This window comes from Perca flavescens, chromosome 14 (assembly GCF_004354835.1).
Source record: "Perca flavescens isolate YP-PL-M2 chromosome 14, PFLA_1.0, whole genome shotgun sequence".
Taxonomy (NCBI): Eukaryota; Metazoa; Chordata; class Actinopteri; order Perciformes; family Percidae; genus Perca; species Perca flavescens.
This window is the reverse complement of record NC_041344.1, coordinates 24701671-24725351: the sequence shown is the minus strand read 5'-3', so window position 1 is coordinate 24725351 and position 23681 is coordinate 24701671. Positions and strand designations below refer to the sequence as shown.

The window sequence follows — 23681 nt, the reverse complement described above, 5'->3', positions numbered from 1 at the left end:
GGACAGTCAACAAGGCAGTTGCCAGTCAGTGCTTGTCTTTTAACCTGACCGGTTATTAATTAACTGAAGTCAGTCCAGGATTAATACTTAATACTGTAAAATCAATTGCCCTTCAGAAACAAATGGAGTTGTGCTGGATTTTTTAAACATACACTTCTTACAAGTTAATGTGCACTGCCAGCTAGTGGGGAAAAGTGTACTAGCAGGATTGAAATATCTCTCATAAAGCCAGTTTTAGGTCAAGGGCAGATGAGTGCAAGACTTAGTATGTCCGTTAAATGTCCCTACAAGTGTGGTATGTGCTACGGCCTGTGTTTCTGTATGTGTGTGCGTACATGTGTCTGTCCAAAGCCCTTTGGTCCTATGTGTGTCCCACCCCAACACCACACACAGAATTCCTGACATTCCTGTCAGAAGAAATTACAGCACTCGGGGAACGTTCACGATCAGGACAAAGTAGGGCACCAAAACACGCAGACACACACACAGCCTTGGACACCATGTACTCTATGCAGTGTTGTTGAGCATGTGCATGTAATTATACAGAATTAAATGAAAAAGTACACATTGTACTGCATATACACGAACATGGCCCTACAAAGCTGCTGTATAAAAAACAGCAGGACTCTCCTCGTCTGATCTCAGATCACAAAGAGGTACACACACACACACGACACACACACACACACGCACACACACACACACAATTCTGGGACAGAAGGAGTTGCTGGGGTTCATGAGTGGGACATGGGTTGGGTCGGGGACACACACACATAGATTAAAAACAAGAGAGCACAAGTAAAGCTGCAATATACTGGAATAGGCCTTTTTTTACATTTGTACTTGTCATAGTAGGAAAAGCACAGATATTAGTGAGTCCACATGAATAATACCAGGAAAGGAGACAGCTCAATGAAATTCAGCCATCATTCATTTTTTATTATTTACACATGCTTTTCTTACTGTAACATGTCAAAATAGCTTCTGTGAAAAAGGCCTATTACACATTGAATGCTGCAGGTGGAGCGATAAATGTAACTTTTCAGAACTTCAATATCCAGAAATCTTATTCTCCATCTTAATTTTGGCAATAGGAATGTTTTTTTTCCTCTTCCCCGTTGAAGCACTACTTTGCGATTAAGGCTGATAAGCCGGCAGGAGTTTTACATAAAAATGTAGCCTAGTGCAGCTTTAAGAGGATAATGATGGTTTCATTGGCATTCCTCTCCCTCCTCCCGTTGCTGGCTTGGCCCACACTGCACTACTGGCTTCAGTCGGTGAAGCCAGAGGACATATAGCATAAAAATGCCTCCTCCTTCTCTTTTACCAACTGTGACTTTGAATGTACGTAGATGAACTGCAGCAGCACTCTGGTTAGCTTCTGACAACAAAACCTACCATACAAGTGTGGCCAATTCATTCTTGTAATATCCCAGAATACACTGAATGAGCGCTCATTGTCCCTGGCCACGACAACCCGCAATCATCAATCTCTGACGGCAGTCTCGAGGTCAGAGAAGAGAGTTGGGCGTTCAGGTTTTTAAGGGCAAAGTGCAATTGAATTCCTTTATTTGCAATAAAAAAAAAATACTCAAGTTATACTTATCATAAACATGCACTTGGTACTTTTGCAGAAGGAGTCAACAAATCATTTAATTCTGTACCATGATCACTTTGTATTTTTTGTTGTCAGTGTGGTCACATTTTGCATTGTAGGAAGCCTGTTTTTTCCTTAATAATAATAATAATAATAATAATAATAATAATAATAATAATAATAATATAGTGTTTAATATAGGATAATAAAGTGAAAGTGAAACTAGTGAGGTCTGAACATACTCATCACACAGGATGTGTAAGTGCGGGTGTGTAAAATGCTTTCCTCTCTTAAAGGTGCTGTAGGTAGGATTGTGAAGATCCAGGACTTAGCCAAAAAATTTGAACATCAACAACTTATCAGTCCCTCCCCCCTTTCAGGTAAAGCCCAAAACGGTCTCATAAGCCCCTCCCCCCACAAGGGAGAATGAATGTGTGTGCATGAGCAGTGATTGACACGCAGTTAGACCCCCCCCTGGCCCTGATTGGTGCATCTGAACAGGGAGCGGTGGATTTTTGCAAATCGCAATACAGGCTGTACGTCTGTTTTTAATTACCTGCTTTATGTAGTTCTACTGGAACATAGTGTCAGTTTCAGCAAATATGACAGATAATTAGTTTTATAAGTCTTACCTACTGCACCTTTAACAATCATTACTGATATGCAAGTTTCTGAACTTGTAACTTTAACTAACTAGCATAGGTCTGTATTTATAAAGCTCAATGAATTAACTCTTATTGAAGTGAAGCAGGGCAAGTCTGGAGGAAAAGCACACACAACAAATAAGAGGCTTCAGAACAATAAATACAAACAAAACATTAAATCTGGTACAGCGTATTGGCTGACTTACATGCAGTCAATGCCATGGTATGTATCAAGACACATGTCGTCATATCATCATAAAAGACAGGCCCAGCATAAATGAAGGGCTCGTAACCTGAGCCTGGAATGATCTAAATATACAGCATGTCCATCAGTGAGGTTGATGTGAGGTTTCTCTGGAGTACAAAGTCAGAATAAAACAGCAGCTTGGTGTCTTTGACTCTGGCTACTTTATTAAAGCTATCAATCAGGTTTTTTTCTACAAGACATATTATTAGGGAAACTTAATGATCGATGGCTACACTAAAAACTGAACGAGTCTCCTTGAAAACCATAGACATTTGACAGATTAAGTCTTATATAACTATACGATGGTCTTTAGCATAGGAAATTCAGACCAGTTAAACATCTCATCTATTTATTTATTCAGAACCAATCTTCATCTTATTTTACTGGCGTCAGCTCTTTGTTGAACATTAACTAATCTGTAAAAGGAGTGCTTGTTTCCCTAAACAACTATTATAATCCTTCTCTTGCATGCAAACGTGTGTGCATTATGGAAGAACTAACTGCTGCTTTTCAATGATGCTGATGCATGTGATCCACATACTGTAGCTGGAAATTTGGATAACTGTACACAAACCTACAGTACACTTCCTTTTGCAGAAAAGGACATTGTAAAATCTGTGTGTCCTTTACTTTAAAAATGCTATAAACAACATTTAGAACATTAATATAGCAGCAAACAAATATCTGCTACATAACGATATAGTGGAGTAATAGCGTCTGGAGAAGAGAATGAAGTCACACTCACTCTGTGTGTGTTAATCTGAACTTCTCTGTTCTTTGTTTTGGTAGGTGGGCTGGGTGCACGTGCATGTTAGTGTATGCGAGTCCCTCCCCTTGAAACTGTTGGCCTCCCCTCCCTCTCTTTGTGTTCATGTCCCACTGGCTAGCTAATTTCCGCCGCTCGGGGAGCGCACGGGAGATCGGTGTTCCAACGGCCATTATTACCCATGGTGGCTGGATGGAGTCGTAGCAGAAGCATAACGCACACCCTCTTGCAATGTCAGAGGGTGAGCGCCATTTGCAGGCAAACTCAGCCCAGACTGAATGTCGTAAATAACACCCTCTTATCACTCTGGGGTCGTCTGTGGTGTCACAGCCTGTAATGTAACCACAGTGAGTATGAACCAGGATACCTTCTACTATATCCACCCCGTCCCACAAACATATGGCCTACGTACCATAAACTCCCCCTCTGCCCTGCACTGGGTGACCTATAGGCCTATATATACACACACGGTCCACTCACCCCTGTTCACGTGAAGTCTTAGTTAATACTCTCACAGAGCAGACCATCCACTTAACCACCAAGCCAAGTTAAGGATAAGAAAAAAGGTGGGGAGGGATAATTTACACTCCCTCCTCTTCACAAGTTGGCCGCTTTCCAAAAAGGATTCCCAAGATTTTCCACAATGGCTGAAGGGATTTCTAGGAATATTTTAGGAGAAGGCTAGTGTGTGTGTGTGTGTGTGTGTGTGTGTGTGGGGGGGTTGTAAAAAGTGCTGCGCAGTGCTAAAAAAAAAGTGGGGGAGGCACTGCAACACTTGTCTATAACCTCTCCATCTAGAGAGCAGAGCCCGCAGTGATGAAGGAGACAATGTCCTAGATGGAGTTGGCGATAGCGAATAAGATTTCTAGGAACACAGAAAGAACATTCAGTGGAACCGCAAATGTGTTTTGGCTCTGGAGAGATCCCATGAATAAAAAGTATGAAAAAGGGAAATGAGGGAAATATGGAAAGAACTGTGTCCATCCATCTTTCACAACATTAAGAGTAGATAGAGAGAAAGGGGAATATGACAATATTTCATAGTTTCTGATTTTCATCCCTGTATAGATTTAACATAGGTTGGATGAGGAGAGGAGAGTTACCATGGTGATGTGGCACATTTTGATTGGCTGAGCGCTGAAAGCCTGGAACCATCAGCTCCTCAGGCCTGCGAGAGGAAGTGCGGTCCATGCTCTCCTGTCAGAAAAGGCAGAAAAAATATTTTATTGCGGTACAAACCATGCAGTGGGTTTAACATGTCAAATATTTCAGTGAAGGGTAAGACAACATGTTATTTTCACAGTTTAAAGGGCCAGACAAAGGGTGGGTTAATGCCTCTGCTTTCTAGGAACATCAAGCCTTAAGTTCAGAGACCTGTGACACTTTGACCCTGTGGCACTGTGACTTTACGACCCCCCTCTCTCTCTCTCTCTCTGACACGTGCACACTTGCACACATACTAGTCTTAAACTCACAAATGGAAACTCACATCAGATACTGATTTGTGCGTGTCTGAAAAAAAATAGAACAATCATTTTTAGAGCAAAAACATTCCAGCTCACACAAGTTCACACGTCTGGAGGTGCACGCACACACTGCCAAGCTCCTCACATATTGTCTAATTTAAAGCAGCCTAAAGGCAGGATAGCTGCAGGGCAGAAAGGGAGGGAAGAAGGCTAAACAAATTTTCAATCTTCCCTTTTCCAGGAAAAAGCAGAACGAGGAAAGCATTGCTTCCAGGAACTGCTCGTGGCCAGGGGTCCAGTTGTGCATTCATGCACGCACACACACACTCGCAGCTCCCCTCAGTGCTTCAGAAACATCCATAAATGCCCAGAGTAAGATTTATAGCTCCGAGAAGCCAAAAGCTTTCCAAGGAAGGCAACTTGGCTACAGGGCCTGTGTGCTGACAAAACAAAGTCTGCAGGCTTCAGCTAGAGCTACAACAACTTGCTCACTAAACTCCCTCTGATATCTTACTCATCATATGAAAGACAAGCCCTTTTCACACATGCACTGCAAACGTAAAATGATTTGGACATTACCCGGCGGAGCTGTATGTGAGAACACAAATGTCCGAATCAGTTGGACTACTAGACAATAAACGGTATTTACCCTGCCAGCTCCATAACACAAACTATGTGTTATCTGTGATTAAGTCCAAAATGTGAGAGTTCAGAGCAAAAGAATGTTGATGGCATTTCATGCAGCTCATGCAGAACCAGAAGAAAAAAAAAAAAAACATTAGGGTGAAAAGAAGAAAATGTCAACTGAAGAGACGAGATTGAGGAACTTCTGTTGGTAAGAGCCGATGCAGACATTGTCAGACCAATTCAAGGAACAACAAGAGAACTGGTTGTTTATGACCAAATAATGAAAGTGTGGTGTAATCCGCATCGTGCCCTGTCAGCTGCACGCTCTACCCAGCGCCAAGCCAGGTCTAAACCAAACCAAACGTTTTTTCCAGTAAGTGAGAACGTGTCTGACACAGACAATCTCTTGTTGAGTCCTACACGTGGGAAAGGGAAAACCCCGGACTATTTTAGAACCAGATTTCTCAGACATTGCCTGGAGTTCATAAAGTAAGAAACGGCTATACAAGCCAACATGCAAACAACAATGAGCATTACTCCAGACGAGATAACCTCGCATTGACCTCTTAAACTCTTCTGGATCCACAGGTAGGTCCATCTTTACAAGCTGATGTTGCATGGACAAACCATATAAATTGAAAAAAAAAGCTAGTTAGCTTAGTTTAGCTTAGCACACAGACTGGAAATGGAGAAATAGCTAGTCTGACAATGTTCAAAAGGTAAAAAGTGTGACAACCAGCACCTTTGAAGCACACTTTAGAGGATAGAGATAACTTACTTGTTACGTCTGTAAATTATGTGCCGGATTATTCTTGGCTAAAAGCAGTAACTAAATGAAGCTAGGATTTCCGAAATGGGGTCATCCCTATGTTCCCCAGGTCCTATGTTCCCCGCTCGGGGAACATAATTCCCCGTTTTTCCTCAAAAAAAGGGTTAGGGTTTGGGTTAGATAAAGTGACATAGGGTTAGATAAAGTGACATAATTAACAGAGCAGCCAAAGAGCCGCATGCAGCTCGAGACCTGCAGGTTTGCCACCCCTGATCTAATCTTTCCTCGTCTAGGCCTATTTGCATATGCGCGTCAAACAACCCGTAGGCCTACATAGGCCTATTTGCCCTGGCATTTTGCAGTAATGGTGGAAAAAGTAACAGACCGGGGAACATAGGACCCTTTTTTTGAAAAAGGGTCCTATGTTCCCCAGTCTCATACAAAGAGGGGAACATAGGACCCGGGGAACATAGAAACGCTCCCTAGAAAATAGTGGCACATAAAGCCCCATAAAACTGTGAATTGACGTTTTTACGTTTCAGTTTTTGTACAGATAAAACAAATGAAATAAAATGAGTTAAAAGATCTTAGAAAGCTGTTGGTAAGGGGATTTTGTTACCTTTGGAAAGCAGTTTACTCACTGTTTCCAGTCTTTGTGTGAAGCTAAGCTAACCAGCTGCTGTTTGTAGCCTAATATGGCAGACAAGAGAGTGTAATAGATCTTGTCATCGAACTCTTAAGTAAGCAAAAGTGTATTTGCCAAAGTGTTTTACTATTCCTCTAAGATACCAGATATGTCAGGCTGTATTATGGGGAAATGTGGATACAATGATGCAAAGACACACTTCTACTAACTGTATAGCATCTTTTAAGGTGTATGATTCATTGAAGAGTTGGGAGTGGCATATAGAGAATAAGTATGTCATTGTTTCATTAAAATGTTAGGAAACTTAAGGACAAATCAAGAGTTTAAGAGATAAATTTTGTTGTTGGTAAACATTACAGCCATAAGATATGTGTGTCAGTAATTCTTCTTTCAGCACTATTAGCACTGGTGTGGGATTACTTTTTCCTGCCCATAAGAGTGTAATTGTGTCCACTGCATGGAGTTGGGGGCAGGACAGTGTCCTAGATCTAGTAACAGATATCAGTACCAGCGGTGTTAATATATAGCTACAAGTAAACCCAAGGCAAATCCCCCCCCCTCCTCCTCAGCAGCACTCGTGCAGTTAAAGAGTCAGCTTTACAGCTACATTCCCCATAAAAACTTCATTGTAAACTCCCAGCAATACACTTTCTCTGACTTCAGTCTGAAGAGATAGTGTAGGCCTACTGATGGTAACTCAATGGTCAACTAGGTCCTGAACTGACAGGAACTGACAAAGTAACTTTAAAGTAAGCACTGGTTTCTCATTAAGAGCATTTTCCAGATGTGGATTGTTTTTCCAATAGTTACAAACAACATTCTTGATAGTACTAATCTTAAGGGTCTTAACACTTATGGTTTGTGAGTCAGTCATCGAGTTTTAAGTTCCACAACAGCCCTCATTCATCCAATCTTGTTTTTCATCTTTCAGTGAATTTCTTTTTCTTCTTTTCAGTATATTGAGTCAATATATATCTAATATTTGTATGTAGTTGTATCTCCATTAGGCAGTAACATGATAAAATTATCCAAAACAAATAAAAAAAACTAGGGGCAATTTTTGTTCTCCCTATCAAAAGAGTAAGCCATTTTTAAATATATGAAATTAACTATAAAGCTAGTAGATTTTTTTTAGCTGATCTGAATAGCTGCAGACCTTGTTGATGTGACTTCTATGGTGTGCAATAAAGTGCCTGTTGTTTGAGTCTGCAGCCATGCTAGCAAATCTGTGAGGCTGCACTTGGTCACAGATGTGCTTTTGAGCTAAACGCTGAGGTCAGCATGCAAACATATTCACAAGGACAATGCTAACATGCTAAGGTTTGTGTACCATGTTCAATATCTTAGTTTAGCATGCTAACTTTTACTAATTTGTGCTAAACACAAAACTACAGTTGAGGCTGATGGGAATGTCATTAGTTTTGCAGGTATCTAGCCATAAAAGTATTGGACATATTGACCTGATGATGGGGCGAGATGAAAAGTTACGAGCTGACCAAAATTAGTATTCATCCTGAGCTGGACAAGAATGTCTTAAACAAAAATTGTATGGCAATCCATCTACTGTTTGTTAAGATATTTCAGTGTGGAATAAAGTTGTGGACCAATTTACCAACGTAAAATTATAGCTAGCTGACAAAACCCAAACCCAGCACTACTGGTTTTCTTGGAGGACTAATGGGTGTTTTTGTATCTTTGGCAAGATTTACAGAAATAGCCTTATTAAACATACTTTTCGGATGCAATATGCTGGGGGATTGACTACAGTCTGTGCTAAAAACCATGTTGGAGTTCCTTCCAAAATGAGTCTTGCTGCTCATATTTTGGTCATTTTCAGGTTCATAAGTATTTAGAGGTTATATCAGAATAGGTATAATTTTCAAAAAACATCTTTTTGTTGTACTGCACATTGCTGCAGCTCCTCTTTTCACCCTGTGTGTAGCTACAGAGTGAGGCATCTCACTTCTGTTCCATCTTTGTTGGGAGTCGCACATGTGCAGTAACTAGGTAAGGACTACTAGCCAGTCAGAAGCAGAGTATGAGGACGTGCCACGCTAGCAGCTAGGCGAGCATTATAACATTTGTTACAAAGTGATGCAAGTTCATCACGGAAGTAAAGGCTGGACTACCATAGACCTGTTTGGAGCAGTTTGTGAACAGTGTTTTCTGTTGGAGATGGTAAGTCCCTTTGGGGGGGGGACTTTGGGCTTTTTCACTTTGTAAACCTATAACGTGCACAAAAAAGATATAACACAATAAAGGAAAGGGGAAAAAGCCAAAAAGCATAATATGAGCACTTTAACAGGTCAATGAACAGTGTCAAACGGTTGTCAGAGGTTGTGTGAAGAAATCTTGTTCAAGGTTGCTGGCTTTGAACAATGTTGTCTCCTCCCGCTTGTTCCTTTCTTCTGGAGGACTGCTTGCTTTGATTCTCTGTCCTACTGAGTCATTTCCTGTGGTTTTCTTGGATTTGAGTTATTTCTCATCTTCAAGACACATTTATTTCAACCAATGTTATGGTTCTTGGAGTCTGTACGTCTCTGCTGTCACTCTATAGCCCCCAGCATTAACATCTAGGTATAGCCTACTTTCAGAGAATCAATTGCTACGCTTCCTCGAAAGCACAAGTGCGAGACTGAGCTTTGAACAATGTTGTCTCCTCCCGCTTGTTCCCTTCTTCTGGAGGACTGTTTGCTTCGATTCTCTGTCCTACTGAAATTAAAGAGTCATTTCCTGTGGTTTTCTTGGATTTGAGTAATTTCTCATCTTCAAGACACATTTATTTCAACCAATGTTATGGTTCTTGGAGTCCGTAGAACTTCTACAAACGTCTCCGTCACTCCACTGTCACTCTATAGCCCCCAGCATTAACATCTAGGCATTTCAACATACTTTCAGAGAATCAATTGCTACGCTTCCTCGAAAGCACAAGTGTGAGACCGAGCGTGCCCATTGCCGTGGTGACCACTGCGTACAGATGTTGACCTCTGAGCTCTCAAAACGTAAAGATAGGAATAAACTGTAATCCATGTTTTCAGACAGAACAGAACAGACCCGTTGAATAGTGACGTTCGGGGAGGATCTGTTTAACGCTTCATTCTTTCTGCTCTTCCGACTGGTTAAAGTCATAACTCAGCTGAGCTTCGAGTGTGTGCACTGTGGTTTCTAGGTGCTCTGCAGTTCATGTGTATGCACATGATCAAATGCACACTCATATATAAGGAGATGGGAGGAAAAAAAAAAAAAAAAAAAAGAGAACTGCTTCCTCTGAGTCATCTCTGGCATTGATCCAAAGTTTTCACTAAGACAGACAGATGCATACACTTTGGAGACAGGCCTGGAACGAAGCCCAGATTCCCAAACATGCCTGGCGTTATGTAAGTATGTAGAAAAGAGGGCTCATTTGCTCCTTAACTATACACAGGGCTTAAAGTGAAAAAAAATCCTGAGCCTGAAACTTTTTTTTGTTTGACTGGCAAAACAGTTAAAGTCCTTCTGACATTACACAATAATAAAAACAATTTCAAAACTAAAAAGTTTTGGATCAATTTTTACTTCTTCCAACCATATGTTAAATTAAGAGTCAATGTAGATTTACATATTGCAATAATATCATAATCCTACTATGAATCACTGTGAAAACAAAACTTTCTAGGCCTAGATGTTGTGTTGTTACTTTGGCCAGGTCATCATCAAAAAAGCGAATTAGTACATTCATGATTTTGTCCATGTTGATATTAGCTGCTTTATTTACATTTATTAAAAGCGTTGCATTGTTTAGCTTTTCATATAGCTAGACGTCTAAACTCTGGGACAAGGCAGTTATATTTAAATACCTGCCATGCTGATTCCAAACAGACAGCTTTGTCAAGGCAGTTTGGGCTTCAGATAGTTTTAACACATTGGCCATCGTTAATGACAAATCATGTTCCGCTATGAACGTGCACACACATATTGTTTGTATCACGGTCGGTCAGCGAAGGCACAGTCGCAGTGGTAGCGGTTGTTGCCGGTAACTTACTTGTATGACTATGACAGAGTGCACGGACCGAAGCTTTGTGACTAGCAAGCACTTTCTTACCGCTGCTGCCGTACAGGATCTTCCTTCCTACCCGGCTCCCTCAATTTGATGCACCAAGTGCTAAACAGCTTCCCGTCTCCACCCTTTTCCTCTTGTCCTCTATTCATGCCCAGCGCCATTTGTTTTTAACTCCTTTCTCAACTAAAGCTGTATCTACATGCTCCAAGTCTGATAAACTTTGCCTCCATTTTTTTGTTATAGCCTCGTTACCACCATTGACATATATAAATGGTTACCACGGGGACCACACCGGCACCGCACTCACATTTTGGCAAAGAACCGCTCTACTTTGCATCTGATTGGCTAGAACTAGTTTCATTGGTAGGTGGAAGTTTGAGGATTGGTTAAATCCAGCGCAACAAAACAAATCGCATGTGGACTTTTTAATGCATTTATTTTTCTGAAATAGTCAAATGCCAGAAATCGGGCACCAGGCCCGAGTACTTAAGCCCTGCGTTAGTTAGAGCTGCGTTCCTCTCATATGATTGGTAGGTGAAATCAATGGACTCGAAAATAATAAACCGCATGAAAGTAGCCAAACATTTTTTTCCTCACGGCCGCACGCTGGAGATCCGGCACGATGCCGGAATACTTTAAGCCCTGTATACACACTAAACCTACAGTGACTGCCTGCAGAGAAACTCCATGGGGCATATGTGTATGTGCCATGCTGTGTCACGTCAACTGGCAAGCTTTACCTAAAAAACACACACAGAGCAATGTTGTCTAACTATGAAACTCTTTTTTTCTAGATGCAGAGAGGAGGAATGTTGTTTTCTATGGGGGATACAATTCACTATTCACTGCAGTCTTACTGGTGCAAAACCCTTTCCTCGAAGCTAACGTGACCCAATCCAACTTCATGTCAGCTCAACAGGGGCTCAGTGGTCCCACGGTTTGTGTTAGCAGGGAGGTGCATTTATGTAGGCCTACCTCCACTAAGAGGAATAACACAGCTGAGGCTACGTCACCTCTATCGTCCCATCCGTCCCAGTAAGACGTCATGCCATCAATCCCATGCTTTCAGGCCTGTCACACAACAAAGCCCCCGGCTTGTTATTGTTGTTTGTTTAGCGCTCTATTTATAGACCTCCATGATGCTCTTTAGCCAAATTCTTTAGGTTACTGGAGGGTTGGAGAGGAGAAAATCCGAGCTATGAAACAAAGGGCTCATTCTGCAAGAGTTGGACAGTGGAAGTGGGTCTGTTGTGCTGCAGGGATGCCATATTTCACCCAACTAGACTAGGAGTCATTTAGTGTGAAGCAAGTAGACTCACAGAGCCACTGTACAAATGTTGATACACACATAGAGGTTTGTACAACTATACGTGTTAGGACGTTCCCCTAACTACAGTATTTCCCTAACTCATAACCCAAACCTGAACTCTTTTCTAACCTAAAGATAATTCCAAATTTAAAGCTGCAATAATCAGTATTTTTATATTAATTAAATAATATGTGTAACATGAACAGTGAAAAGTTAGCAACTAGCTTGTAAATACAAAAGGAGCATTTAGCAGCTAAAAAAACCCACATATTTTGTCTTAGGAGTTGGAGGAGGCCAAGACAGAGCTAAAGGAGAGAGAATATTGGACTTACGCTCCACTGGTGGCCAAGAAACAATCCAAAAAAAGCATTCAAAATAAATGCTAATTTAACTCAGTGTCTGCTAAATACATGAACAGACATCTGTTTGCTGAAACATTCACCGTAACAACTTTAAAAGGTGATATGCCAATAAAGTTTTTTTCAGATTCTAGTACTTACTTCCATTTTTAACGTGGATCTTATTTTTGTGGATATTTACATAATTATGATTAATTATGATAACATTTTACTCACCAATTTCATTTCTGAAATGAGAGAAAAAGGCGACAATGCAAGAACGAAGTTCAACGTAGCAAGTACATGAGCAGTTAGCTAACAGCTAACTTAGCTTTCGAATTATGCAGGAAAATAGAAAACTTTGCCCCACAGCCGAGTTCACAGGTGTCAGTTTGACTCAATACAGTTTGTTTATGGACAATATAAAAATGCTGTAGAATAAGTGTACCAACATTTGAGCCAAGATATCAATACTAAATCACATTTAATTAATTACTTGGCAAAGACAGCGCATGTTTTAGCATTAGCATGCACACAGACAGCACTATCTACTAACTACACAGATGAATGTTGGGCAGAGGTTTTTTTCAAATACTATGTTCTCCCCCCCTCTCCCCCCCACAACTTTGATTAATAATTAACAATATTAAGAAACAACTTTAAAAAGGATCCAAGTTTAATTTTATTGAAATAAAAAGGTCAGAACGATATTAAAAACAAACTATTGTTTTTCACATAAATCATGTTTATTCAACTTAGTCTTACTCCATTTTTCTCCCTGGTCATCCAATACACTGTATTAAGCCCTCACATATAAATTATCCCTTTAAAGGTGCCGTTTTTACTTGAAATATGTTAGGTCCATATGTGTTTGTGTTATGTGGTGAATGTGAAAATGAACTGCTACCTCCTCTGTCAGCTCTAGCCACTGAAAAGAAATAAGCAGAGAAATCAGGCCAATTACAAAAGCTGGGCAGTCTGACATCATATTGCCTGAACTCAGCCAGGCTCTCATTGGCTAGCTGTTAGTCAATCAGATTCAAACAGCTTAGCTTGTTGAATATGAATGAGAAGTGGCATAAAGCGAGCTGAGTCTTCCTGAAGGCTTTCTATACCATGCTAGAAAGGCTTGAAACAAGGTAACCATGGCATGTTTTCCACAAAAACTTTTACAGAGTCCATGGTAGGACTTCAGACATTACCAAAAAGTAATGAAATACATGTGGCAGGGCACCTTTAAGTTAGTTAATTTTAGTACAAAACATACTAACAATTATTCTATTACCAAAGCAATTAAGGTTTGCAAGACTTCCTGCCATCACTGATTACAATACTATAACTTTTCCATTGTTGTTGTTTGTCCATCGTGGACATTGACGACCTCTATAATCAAGGCATTTTTGCTTTGACTATCGATGAGGTGGAATACGACATTTGGACTTGTCAACCACAGGTGCGACTAATTACATTAATAATGGGAGCAACGGTATTGTGTATGCTGGCTCACAACTGGCAAAGCCAAAAGAAATGGGGCCATCATTAAAGTTTTTCTCTGCTTTTCCTGGTATGACAAGTCAAAATATCCAAAGTAGAAGGGTCTATAGCCCTGCATGAGCTTTTCTGTCTCATAAACCAAACTGTAGTGTGTACAATTGCTGTAACATGTTCTTGATTAAGATGTTCCCATCCACCACTGACAAGCACTCATGCATACATAGATACATACAACACGCAAAATATTTACCTGGTAGTTTGAGGGACGCAAGAAGTAGTCAGGGCATCCCGCTAAGGCCATGGTGTTCCCTCTGTAGGGAATGACACCCTCTGGTCTTACCAGCACCCTGCTCATGAAGGAAGAACACAGCACAGGAAACACAATGAATGAAATATACATAGAAAAGAAAGCACCTATCACTAAACTGACTGATTAAAAAAAAATGATTGAAAAAAGAGAAAAGTAATGAGGCAACTCACGAAAAAGTAAAATTGTAAAATTAACAAAACCATCCCAAGTGAGTGTTGTGATCTGTGCTAAACACCATGCAACAACTTTGTCAAAAATGGTATCTATTTGGTATGCCTAAAGACAAGAGACAAAAAAAAAAAAAACTACCCCCCTCTCTCTGCTAAAGAGAAATCAAAGCCTGCATGTGCAAATGAATGTGCGTGCATGGATGAACATGTTCACACCAAATCCAATGTAAACACAGCCATTGTGTAGGACACACACACACAAGTCACTTCCCAAACAAAGCCTGGGGCTTAAGACTAAATAAGAAACCCTCTCCAAGCTAGCAACACATGACCACTCACCACCTGCAGACTGAAGGGGACGGCAAAAAGGGGGGGAAGAAGGGGAGAGCTTTTCTGAAGGAACCTGAAATAGGAGTCGGCTTTTCCACTGCATTGTGCAGCATTATCTGCTGTGAGTGAACAAGGGGGAAGTTTTGCATATGGGTGTGTTTGGAAAGAGGATACACACAGCAATCAATTTATTTTGCTGCATTGTTATATAGAGGGACATTGATGCAAGTTATCTTCAAAAGTGTAAAAAAAACACAACAAATATCTAACTTGCAGCAACACCCCAAACCAACCACTTGAATAGGAGGATAAATGGGTACCTTGGCCCAACAGTATGCCATTTTTGAATCAGATTTCTTTCTTTATTGTTTTGGCTGGAAAATCCTATCCTCGCCTGTTGGTGGAAATCCCAGATCCCCATCAAAATCTAATCGACTGCTCCCTTTAAGAACTCATACATATCTGCCCAACCAATTTCATGGAAAGCTGCAATAACATTTAGAGAAGTCCAGCTCATTCTCTCAATTCAAGAAAAATACAAATGCTCCACAAAAGGAAGAAATGACTTGTTAAAGATCAATTTTTCTGCAGCCCACACACAAATTTCAGGAAGGTGCTGCAACCGATACTGCTTCCAACAAAGGTTCGGCAAACTGATGAACACGAACGAACGAACGAACACACACACACACACACACACACACACACACACACACACACACACCTCTGCATCTCTTACTAAATAGCTGGTTTCTCTTCACTTTCTCTCCCAGCATGTCTCCATTGTACAGGTCATTATATTACAGATATCAGATGGTTCAAACAATGTATCTTCCTCCTTCTCCTCCTCCCCTCTTCTCTCTCTCGTTTCACCCCACTAATTACTGTTTCCACGGGGGCTTTGCTATCTTTAGGTTGCTCTGCTGACTGAGAAACTGTGTCTAAATGTGTGTACACATTGAAAACGCAGCCTTTCAACTGCTGATAATTCCACTTTTTTTCCACTGCAACCGGTTTTATATCTCACACGTTCTTACATGGGCTTATGCGTGTGGTCACACCTATCAAACTGCTGGCGAAAAGGGCAAGCGGGGCTGATCGTATGTTTGGTTAATAAGCCTGAAAGCAAAGCCAAAGCACTTGACATTTGCTGACATTTGGGGTTCCTCCTGTAGACAAAAGGGAGTAATTCAGCTTTACTGGTCATACGAGGAGAGAATTAAATGGAGAACGGAGAAACTTAATAATGCCACACATGAAGACCCACTGGTGTGTTGAGGAGTTAGTTGTAGTGTTAGAAAATAACTCATGGAGTCAACAACATCTTCTCAGATGCTCTGCATCCTTTAAATGCCAATCTCTTCATGGGCTATATTACCTAGCCTACCTGACAGACTTTAAGATATCCACAGTGACTTTGTATCTCATGCCACAGCTAAAAATGTCAGTAAAGTCTTATCTCTGCCAATGAAAACGTTGGTAAAGTAAGTTGAAAGGCGTCTCACCTCCTCTGCATCCATGTGCATTAAGCTGAAGAGTGTCTCACACTGAGTTAAACCATATGCCCTTCACACTACAAACAAATAACCTAAAGTGCTTACGGTAATCAAAGGGCAGCACGCAGCTCAAGAATCGTGTCCGGGACGCACGGCGGAGCAGCACTCGGCGCGCTTCGACTGTCTTCGTCTGGATCTCCACACAAACTGATTCCCTCCCTAAAAACTCGTTCCCTCTATGCGCTCTCTCTCGGCTGTTCTGTCGCCTGCACCCTTTTCTCCCCCGAGGTGCTTTCCTTGCACACGTACACACACATAAACGCAAACTTGCACGCACACATGCACTGTTCTCAACCAGGCACTTTTCGACCAGCTGACGCTACTCGCTCGCTCTCCACACACGCTCTCTCTCTCTCTCTCTCTCTCTCTCTCTCTCTCTCTCTCTGAAACGTCTTCTCTCCGCCCGCGCTGTTCACAGCAGCACACTGCAAAAAGTAAACGTTTGTTTTACAAGCTGTTGTTCAATATACAAATCCCACGTTTAACCAAACAAGTACGAGGATACGCATGTTTCCCCAGAGTTTTCACCGACCGAGTTTTCATTTTATTTTAAAGAATTTCCACGTTTTTAAGACTCAAATTAACTGTGAAGGTTGACATGTTTTGCAGTGTGTCCAAGACCTGACTTTAACCCTTCAAGTAGAGGGGGCCTTGATACAGGCACAGTTGATTATAGAGTAATCCATCCATCTGGTGTCACTACTGCAGGTTTTTACAGTATGTACCTGCTGTAGCCTGCAGCACATTCAGTTCTTTATGTCAAATCTCATCACTCATATACAGCGGCAGACTAACAAGACCAAACTCTAAAGTTCCTACAGGCATATTACAGCAGCAGTTAATCTCACTATGTCACTACTACTGAGTAGCCTACCATAAACAGAATGTATGGTGCAATGGGATCTTGAGAACAGTAGTGAGTACTATAAACAAACAGAAGGTTGCAACAGAATATTGCATGTGGACTGAAACCATAGAGGTAAAAAAAAGTAAAATCACTCTCACCCTATTACTGAGCACCATAAACACACATTAAGTACATTTGGAATTTGTCAAATTACACATGTAACAGACTACAAAAGAACACCTTAACCTCACTTCTGGGGATCACAAACACCTTTTAAGCAGGGCTGTAGCCAGGATATTAGAAATACTGGGGGCAGCAGTAGCTCAGTCCGTAGGGACTTGAGTCTCGACAACTATTTAACGTTACGTGAGCATTATTTGAACAGTATTGTACTGCAGAAAGTAGTGTGTTGCCATAAAAATGGCGTGAAAAAGGCAATTAACAATGGAAGAGAGACAGACCATCATAACACTTAAGAATGTTGGTCTTTCCTACAGAGAAATTGCGAAGAAAGTCAAGGTGTCAGTGAGTACAGTATTCTTCACCATCAAAAGGCACTTAGAAACTGGGGGAAACTCTGACAGGAAGAAGTCTGGCAGACCCAAAGCCACAACAGAATCAGAAGACAAGTTTCTGAGAGTCAACAGCTAGGCGACTCACAGGACAACAGCTTCAAGCACAGCTTAATAGTGGTTGTAATAAGCAAGTCTCAGTTTCAACTGTAAAGAGAAGACTTCGAGCTGCAGGTTTGATAGGTCGAGTTGCAGCAAGAAAGCCATTGCTAAGACGTCCGAATAAGAAAAAGAAGCTTGCCTGGGCCAAGAAACATCGTCAATGGACTACTGAAGACTGGAAGAAGCTGCTATGGACTGATGAATCAAAATTTGAAATCTTTGGTTCATCACGCAGGATTTTTGTACGCCATCGAGTAGGCGAAAGGATGGTTCCTCAGTGTGTGACATCAACTGTCAAACATGGAGGAGGAAGCGTGATGGTCTGGGGCTGTTTTGCTGGATCCAGGGTCTGTGATTTGTACAGAGTGAAAGGCACCCTGAACCAAAACGGCTCCCACAGCGTTTTGCAGCGCCATGCAGTACCCTCTGGTATGCGCCTAGTTGGTCAGGGTTCATCCTACAGCAAGTCCAAACTATGCCTGAACTACCTTAGCAAAAAAGAACAAGATGGTAAGCTTAAAAACATGGAGTGGCCAGCACAGTCACCAGACTTAAACTGAAACAGACCAGACTTTCTTTTTTTAACTTAAATTGTTCATTTGTTCTATTCTTTCATTTCAGAGTACAATAAGACATTGAACTGCATGAATTTCAATAAAAAGCAAGAAGAATTGGGGTGTTCTAAAACTTTTGACCAGTAGTGTATGTTAAAATACCTTCAAAGCTAATGACATTCCACCAGCTACTTGTGTTAAGTGCAAATTAGTAAGCTAACATTTGCGAAATTTGTGTTAGCATTAAGATGGTGACTGACCATGATAAACACTACCCGCATGGTAAATCAGCTTGTTAGCATTGTCACTGTGAATATGTTAGCATTCTGACGTTAGCTTTTAGCTCAAAGCCCCGCTGTGTCTAAATACAGCTTCGCAGAGCTGCTAGCATGACTGTGACTCTTTGTATTGTTAATCAGTGTGTCAGTGGTGGCTACAACCCTGCTTAAAAGATTACTGGAGAAATTAAGTTAACTTTTGGGTATTTGTTCTAATGTAAATCTTTTAAGTTTGAATTTTAATGTCATTCTGAACATTATCCCATACCCTAAACAACTGATCGTGAAAAAAGCGGTGGTAGCTACAATTTCAGAGCTCCCACCAATGCTATGTACACATGCTGTCTCTGATGCAGTTGACCTTTATTTTTATTTACAGGCCAAACATTGTACCGTGTTAGATAATCCTTGACACCTCCTCTGCTTTCACCTATTCATCATCCAGTGGCCATTCACAAACTCAGGTTTCACCCACTCACGGGTTAACTTAACCCTTCACCTTATCTGCTTTCTGACCTGCAGTATATGGACACATGTTGGGGTTGACAGCAGATAAGGAGGAGGCTTGGAGAAGTGGATCCAGGAAGAAGAAGAGGATACTTTATTTGAACCTAACTATTCATATAACTGCACAACATTCACTTATATCAAGGTTAGACGGTTATTGTCCACCTAAGGTGGCACCTTATCTGCCACACAGACAACCCAGCAACAGCCCAGAAGGAGCAGTATCACAGTAACTGCTTTGCTCTTGCTTCTGCAGACATCCCCCTGCCTCTGACAGCCAGCTTATACACATGTGTAAGCCTGCCAAATCTAACATGAGCCTGCACATAAATGAGCCCAAGGCCACATGTACATGAGGCTTCGTCAGATTCTCAGGAAAAAGTTCTGCTCTGTAAGTAGTTCAAAGGTACAGGCTATTTCCAGAAACAGTGCTCCACGTAGGCCTTTGTTTACAAAACCAACACCACGAGGTACACTAGAAAAACATTTGGATTATCAAACCCCCTAACCATCACATGGGAGTGTTTATACTCACTTACAGAACTTGGCAGAACTTCTTTGTAGCACTTTTGTAGCATATGTACTCATTAAAGTACTGACTGCAATTACATATCAGATTGAACATTTAAATCAGCGTACGTTGGTTAGATTACACTTGCAGTAGCCTGGTGTTTAGAGCAGCTGGAGCAGAGAGTATCTGCACTCAAAGCAGGGAATGAAAGATATTAAGGCTATCAGCAACCCAAACCCAGTAGGCAACAGGGAAATCTAAAAGGAATCAGTGATGAAAAGGTTAAAAACAGAGCTTCAAGATCTCCAAGACCTTTGCACTTCAGTGCAGTGAATTGCACCATACTGTACTTTAGTCAGACAATGATTGTTTGCATATTGAACATATGGATGGATAGCACAGAAGATGATTATGGTGCAGAATAATTTCTAATTTCAGAATAATTTAGTTTTTTGGGTTCTAATCCAGCCCCTCCCCTTCCATTCCACTATGGGAGTTTAGTTTGGGAAAAGAAATGTATGGTAGTTAATGGCGAAAGACACATAATTATTTGATCCCATTTGAATTGAGCCATGAATTATACATATGTTTATCAATTTAAAAGTTATTTTTTTTAAGTCAATAAGGTCTCAGTTAGTCATAAGTATAGGACTGTAATAATGTGTAATCAGAAAGACTACTCGCCCCAAAGTTGCATTAGTTTCGTCCGGCTGAAGCTACGATGCCTGTGTGATTCATACCGGGACATAATGTTACTCACACAAGAAATGGGTCTTGCTCGTTTCGCTTTTTCGTTTCGCTGATAAAAAAGACGCTGGATAAAACACATCAGGTAAGATAACATGACATGTGTTGTGGAACATAGCTAAGCTAGCTAAAATAGTTAGCTAGTGAGCAAGCCGAGCTGCAAGCAATGTGACATATATTGTGTCAGACGAGATATGTTGTTCACTTAGCGGCTTCACACGAAACTAAGTGGTACTACGACAAACCTACGATGTCTTTATTGTATTTCTACATCACTAAATACCCTACGTCCAGCTGAGCTTGAAGGAGGGCAAGAGCATGACATAAAACTTGTGTGTTTAGCCCAATGTTGGCTACATTTGGAGTGTTTGGAACAAGCTGAGCATACAGACTGACAGTGGAGAAGTAAATTATGCTGCAGGAATGCTTTAAGAGTTTTCTATGGACGTCTTGATACTTTCCCCACACAGTAAAACAACATTTTAACTATAGTAAATTCAAGTTGATAATAGCTGCAAAAAACACAAAAAATGCCTTTTTTGTACATCTATCTTTCAAGTATACATGGGGAAAGTGTTTGATAGTCAAAAGATACATGTTGGGTGGGTTCTGCTTTAAAGCAACACCAAAGCACTTTTCTTCTTCGGTCCCCCTACAGGTTGGAAGCGGAATTGTCCATTACCGTTCTCATTCGAACTACAGATCTGCTACCCGATCTGGCAAACTTGCATAGTGAGGTTTTAGCCAATAGAGGAACCACTGAAAGAATTTTGGAAACATTATTTTAAGGTACAAAATAATCTTTGGTGTTGCTTTATGGTGTAGACACATATAGCCGACGGCCGACTGCTGACAGAAAACCCCGTCGATATGATCAGTCACGTCCCCACGGTCCACTACCACAGAACAGACCAAAAAGACGAGAGGAGACACGAGACGTAATACATCTCTATAACAGCAGGCGGCACTAATCTGTAATGTTGCCCAAGAAATGAAAACCGGCAGCTGATTGGACGAACGCGTCACATGGGTTTGTTTTGTTCGGAAATTCAGACCTGGACTGTCATGGCGGCCGTTCAGAATACGATCTCATATTGTACTAAAATAGTTCACTGAAACGTGTTTCTGAAAACATTTTTAGCGAGAAATAGGACGTGCAGCTGTTGAATCTGTCTTCATTTCAGCTCAACAAAGGTCAGTTTAAAAGATTTTCATCAGATTTTGAGAGACTCTAGTCACCTCATTCCGCTCGTCATTTCCGGGTGAGTCCCGACGGCCCTGCTGCTGACCGAACATGTCAGGTCGGCCAAAATGAACACTGACAGCTGCTCAGACGGACGACGGCACGGGACACACCGAACAGATTTGAGTCACTGACCTCGCCAGACTGTCCCACGGCCGATAATCGGCCTGATGTGTCCTGGCCCTTAAATGTCACATAGATTGAGCCCTGTATGACGATGTGAGACGTATTTGCAGCAGGAAGGGAATGTGTTTTACACTTCTTTCATTCAGATAAATAAAGAGCACTTTTTTTACACTGGTTTAACCACAGCAGAGCAACCTCTACTGGACTTCCCATCCAATCATTGACAAAATTCTGCACCTGTTCACCCCTTCTTAATAGCAACATTAAACTGCTGACACACACACACACACACACACACACACACACACAGCAACTTTTTTGAGGAGGAGAAGCAGTCAACTGGATCATCTTGAATATGACTTAGTAACAAAGTGCAGATTGCAACAATTTTCATCTTTAATTATTTACTTTAGGGTAACTGGTTATCTAAAGGAGATGTATATGTATATTTCTGCCAGGAAGGCTTTAACACTTTGTTTTCACTGCAGCGTCACCTGTTTCAATAAATGTTGCAATAAAAGTGTCAGTATCATGAAAGAATGCCGTACTGTCCCTTCATTCAACCATGTTTTAAACAGGGGTGTGGGGTTTGAAACAATTTCAATTATTTGGCTCCAACTGGCAGATTTTCTAACTTGTAAAAAAGACAAAACATTGACAACAAACGTTAGAGAAGATTTTAGGAATATTTGAGGTCTGTTTTAATGCTCAGCTTGGGATACTGCTCATGAATTCCAACATTAAAAACCCAGTATGTTGGTAGAAACCAAAGCACAAGCTTTTAAGAGATGAGAACATCCACTACTTCAAAGCACAGTGCCTTCTAGAAAGGCCAACAAACTTTAAAGGCTAAGGCCTGGCTTGGTCCGATGACCGGTGAGTCCCACTGCTCTGTTTGTTTGTGTTCATAGGTTAAGTGTAATAGAGTTACGCAATGGACAACAGAAACAGCTTGATGCTTCTCCCTGAAATGGGTCAGACGCACAAACACATGGACACGCACAGTGTTTTGAAAACACAAGAGAAGCGTGGTTGTTACATAAAAAAAAATTCCATTGACCCTTTTTTGGGAAATAGTTAGGCATCCCAGATGTGGTGGAATCTGAGTCTTTCAAGGTCTTGGAGGTCAACTCAGACTTACATACACAACACACCACTACTCACGCCACCACCACCATGGGCTAAATTGCCTCCAGTTGTACATACAGCGTACAGTATGCTCACATGGGATGCATAAGGCTAAAGAGTCACATCAAAGTACTGCCCTGTCTGAGTGTGCGTTTTGTTGTGTGAGACAATTTAAATGGCGTAAATGGTTGGGTCACAAACTCAGTGTGTTGTGACCGTTTTGAAACCTCTGAGAGCTCCGCAGAGTAAATAAAACTATAGCCACATGGAACTGGGTCATTCTGACATTGCGTGTGTGTGTGTGTGTGTGTGCGTGTGTCATCTCTTACAGGGTACAACGTGTGCTCACCGCATGTTTTGTAGGTGATTCATTGTGTGCGTTTGTGTTTGGGGGTGTGTCTGTGTGCACAAAGAGTCAAGTAGTTGGGTGGTCTGTGAGCTGTTGTTGACAACCTACTGTTTTTAAGTGATGTTCACCTCTGAGCTGGAATGCTGCTACTTATCCAAACACAATATCATACATGCAGAGAGGTGAAAGAAAGTGGCTGACAGAGCAAAGACCTGCATGAAGTGAATGGAGTAGGGATGATTAGTTCTTTTTTAGCAATGCTAGTGGCGTGGCTCTCGGGATGGCAATGTGGTCTGTCAGTCCACTACTTTAAACCAGACTCAAATATCTCCACAACTATTGCACAGATTGTCGTGAAATGTTGTACAGGCATTCATGGTCTCCAAAGGATAAATCCTAATTACTTTAG

General features: G+C 41.2%; 1 protein-coding gene across 8 annotated transcripts in view; it reads right to left on the bottom strand.

The window, feature by feature from the left end:
- Nucleotides 1-23681, bottom strand: part of LOC114567948 (growth factor receptor-bound protein 10) — a 63177-nt gene that overhangs the window by 25868 nt on the left and 13628 nt on the right. For 2 of the 8 annotated variants that reach the window (XM_028597233.1, XM_028597232.1), the window contains 2 exons: nucleotides 14193-14289; nucleotides 4358-4451 (listed from right to left, as the gene is read on the bottom strand). In XM_028597233.1, coding sequence (XP_028453034.1) covers nucleotides 4358-4451; nucleotides 14193-14289 — 191 coding nt within the window. Of the gene's footprint in view, nucleotides 1-4357; nucleotides 4452-10783; nucleotides 10981-14192; nucleotides 14290-14761; nucleotides 14919-16257; nucleotides 16650-23681 lie in introns of those variants that run through there. The other 6 variants (XM_028597234.1, XM_028597235.1, XM_028597231.1 and 3 more) reach the window with 6 other exon arrangements.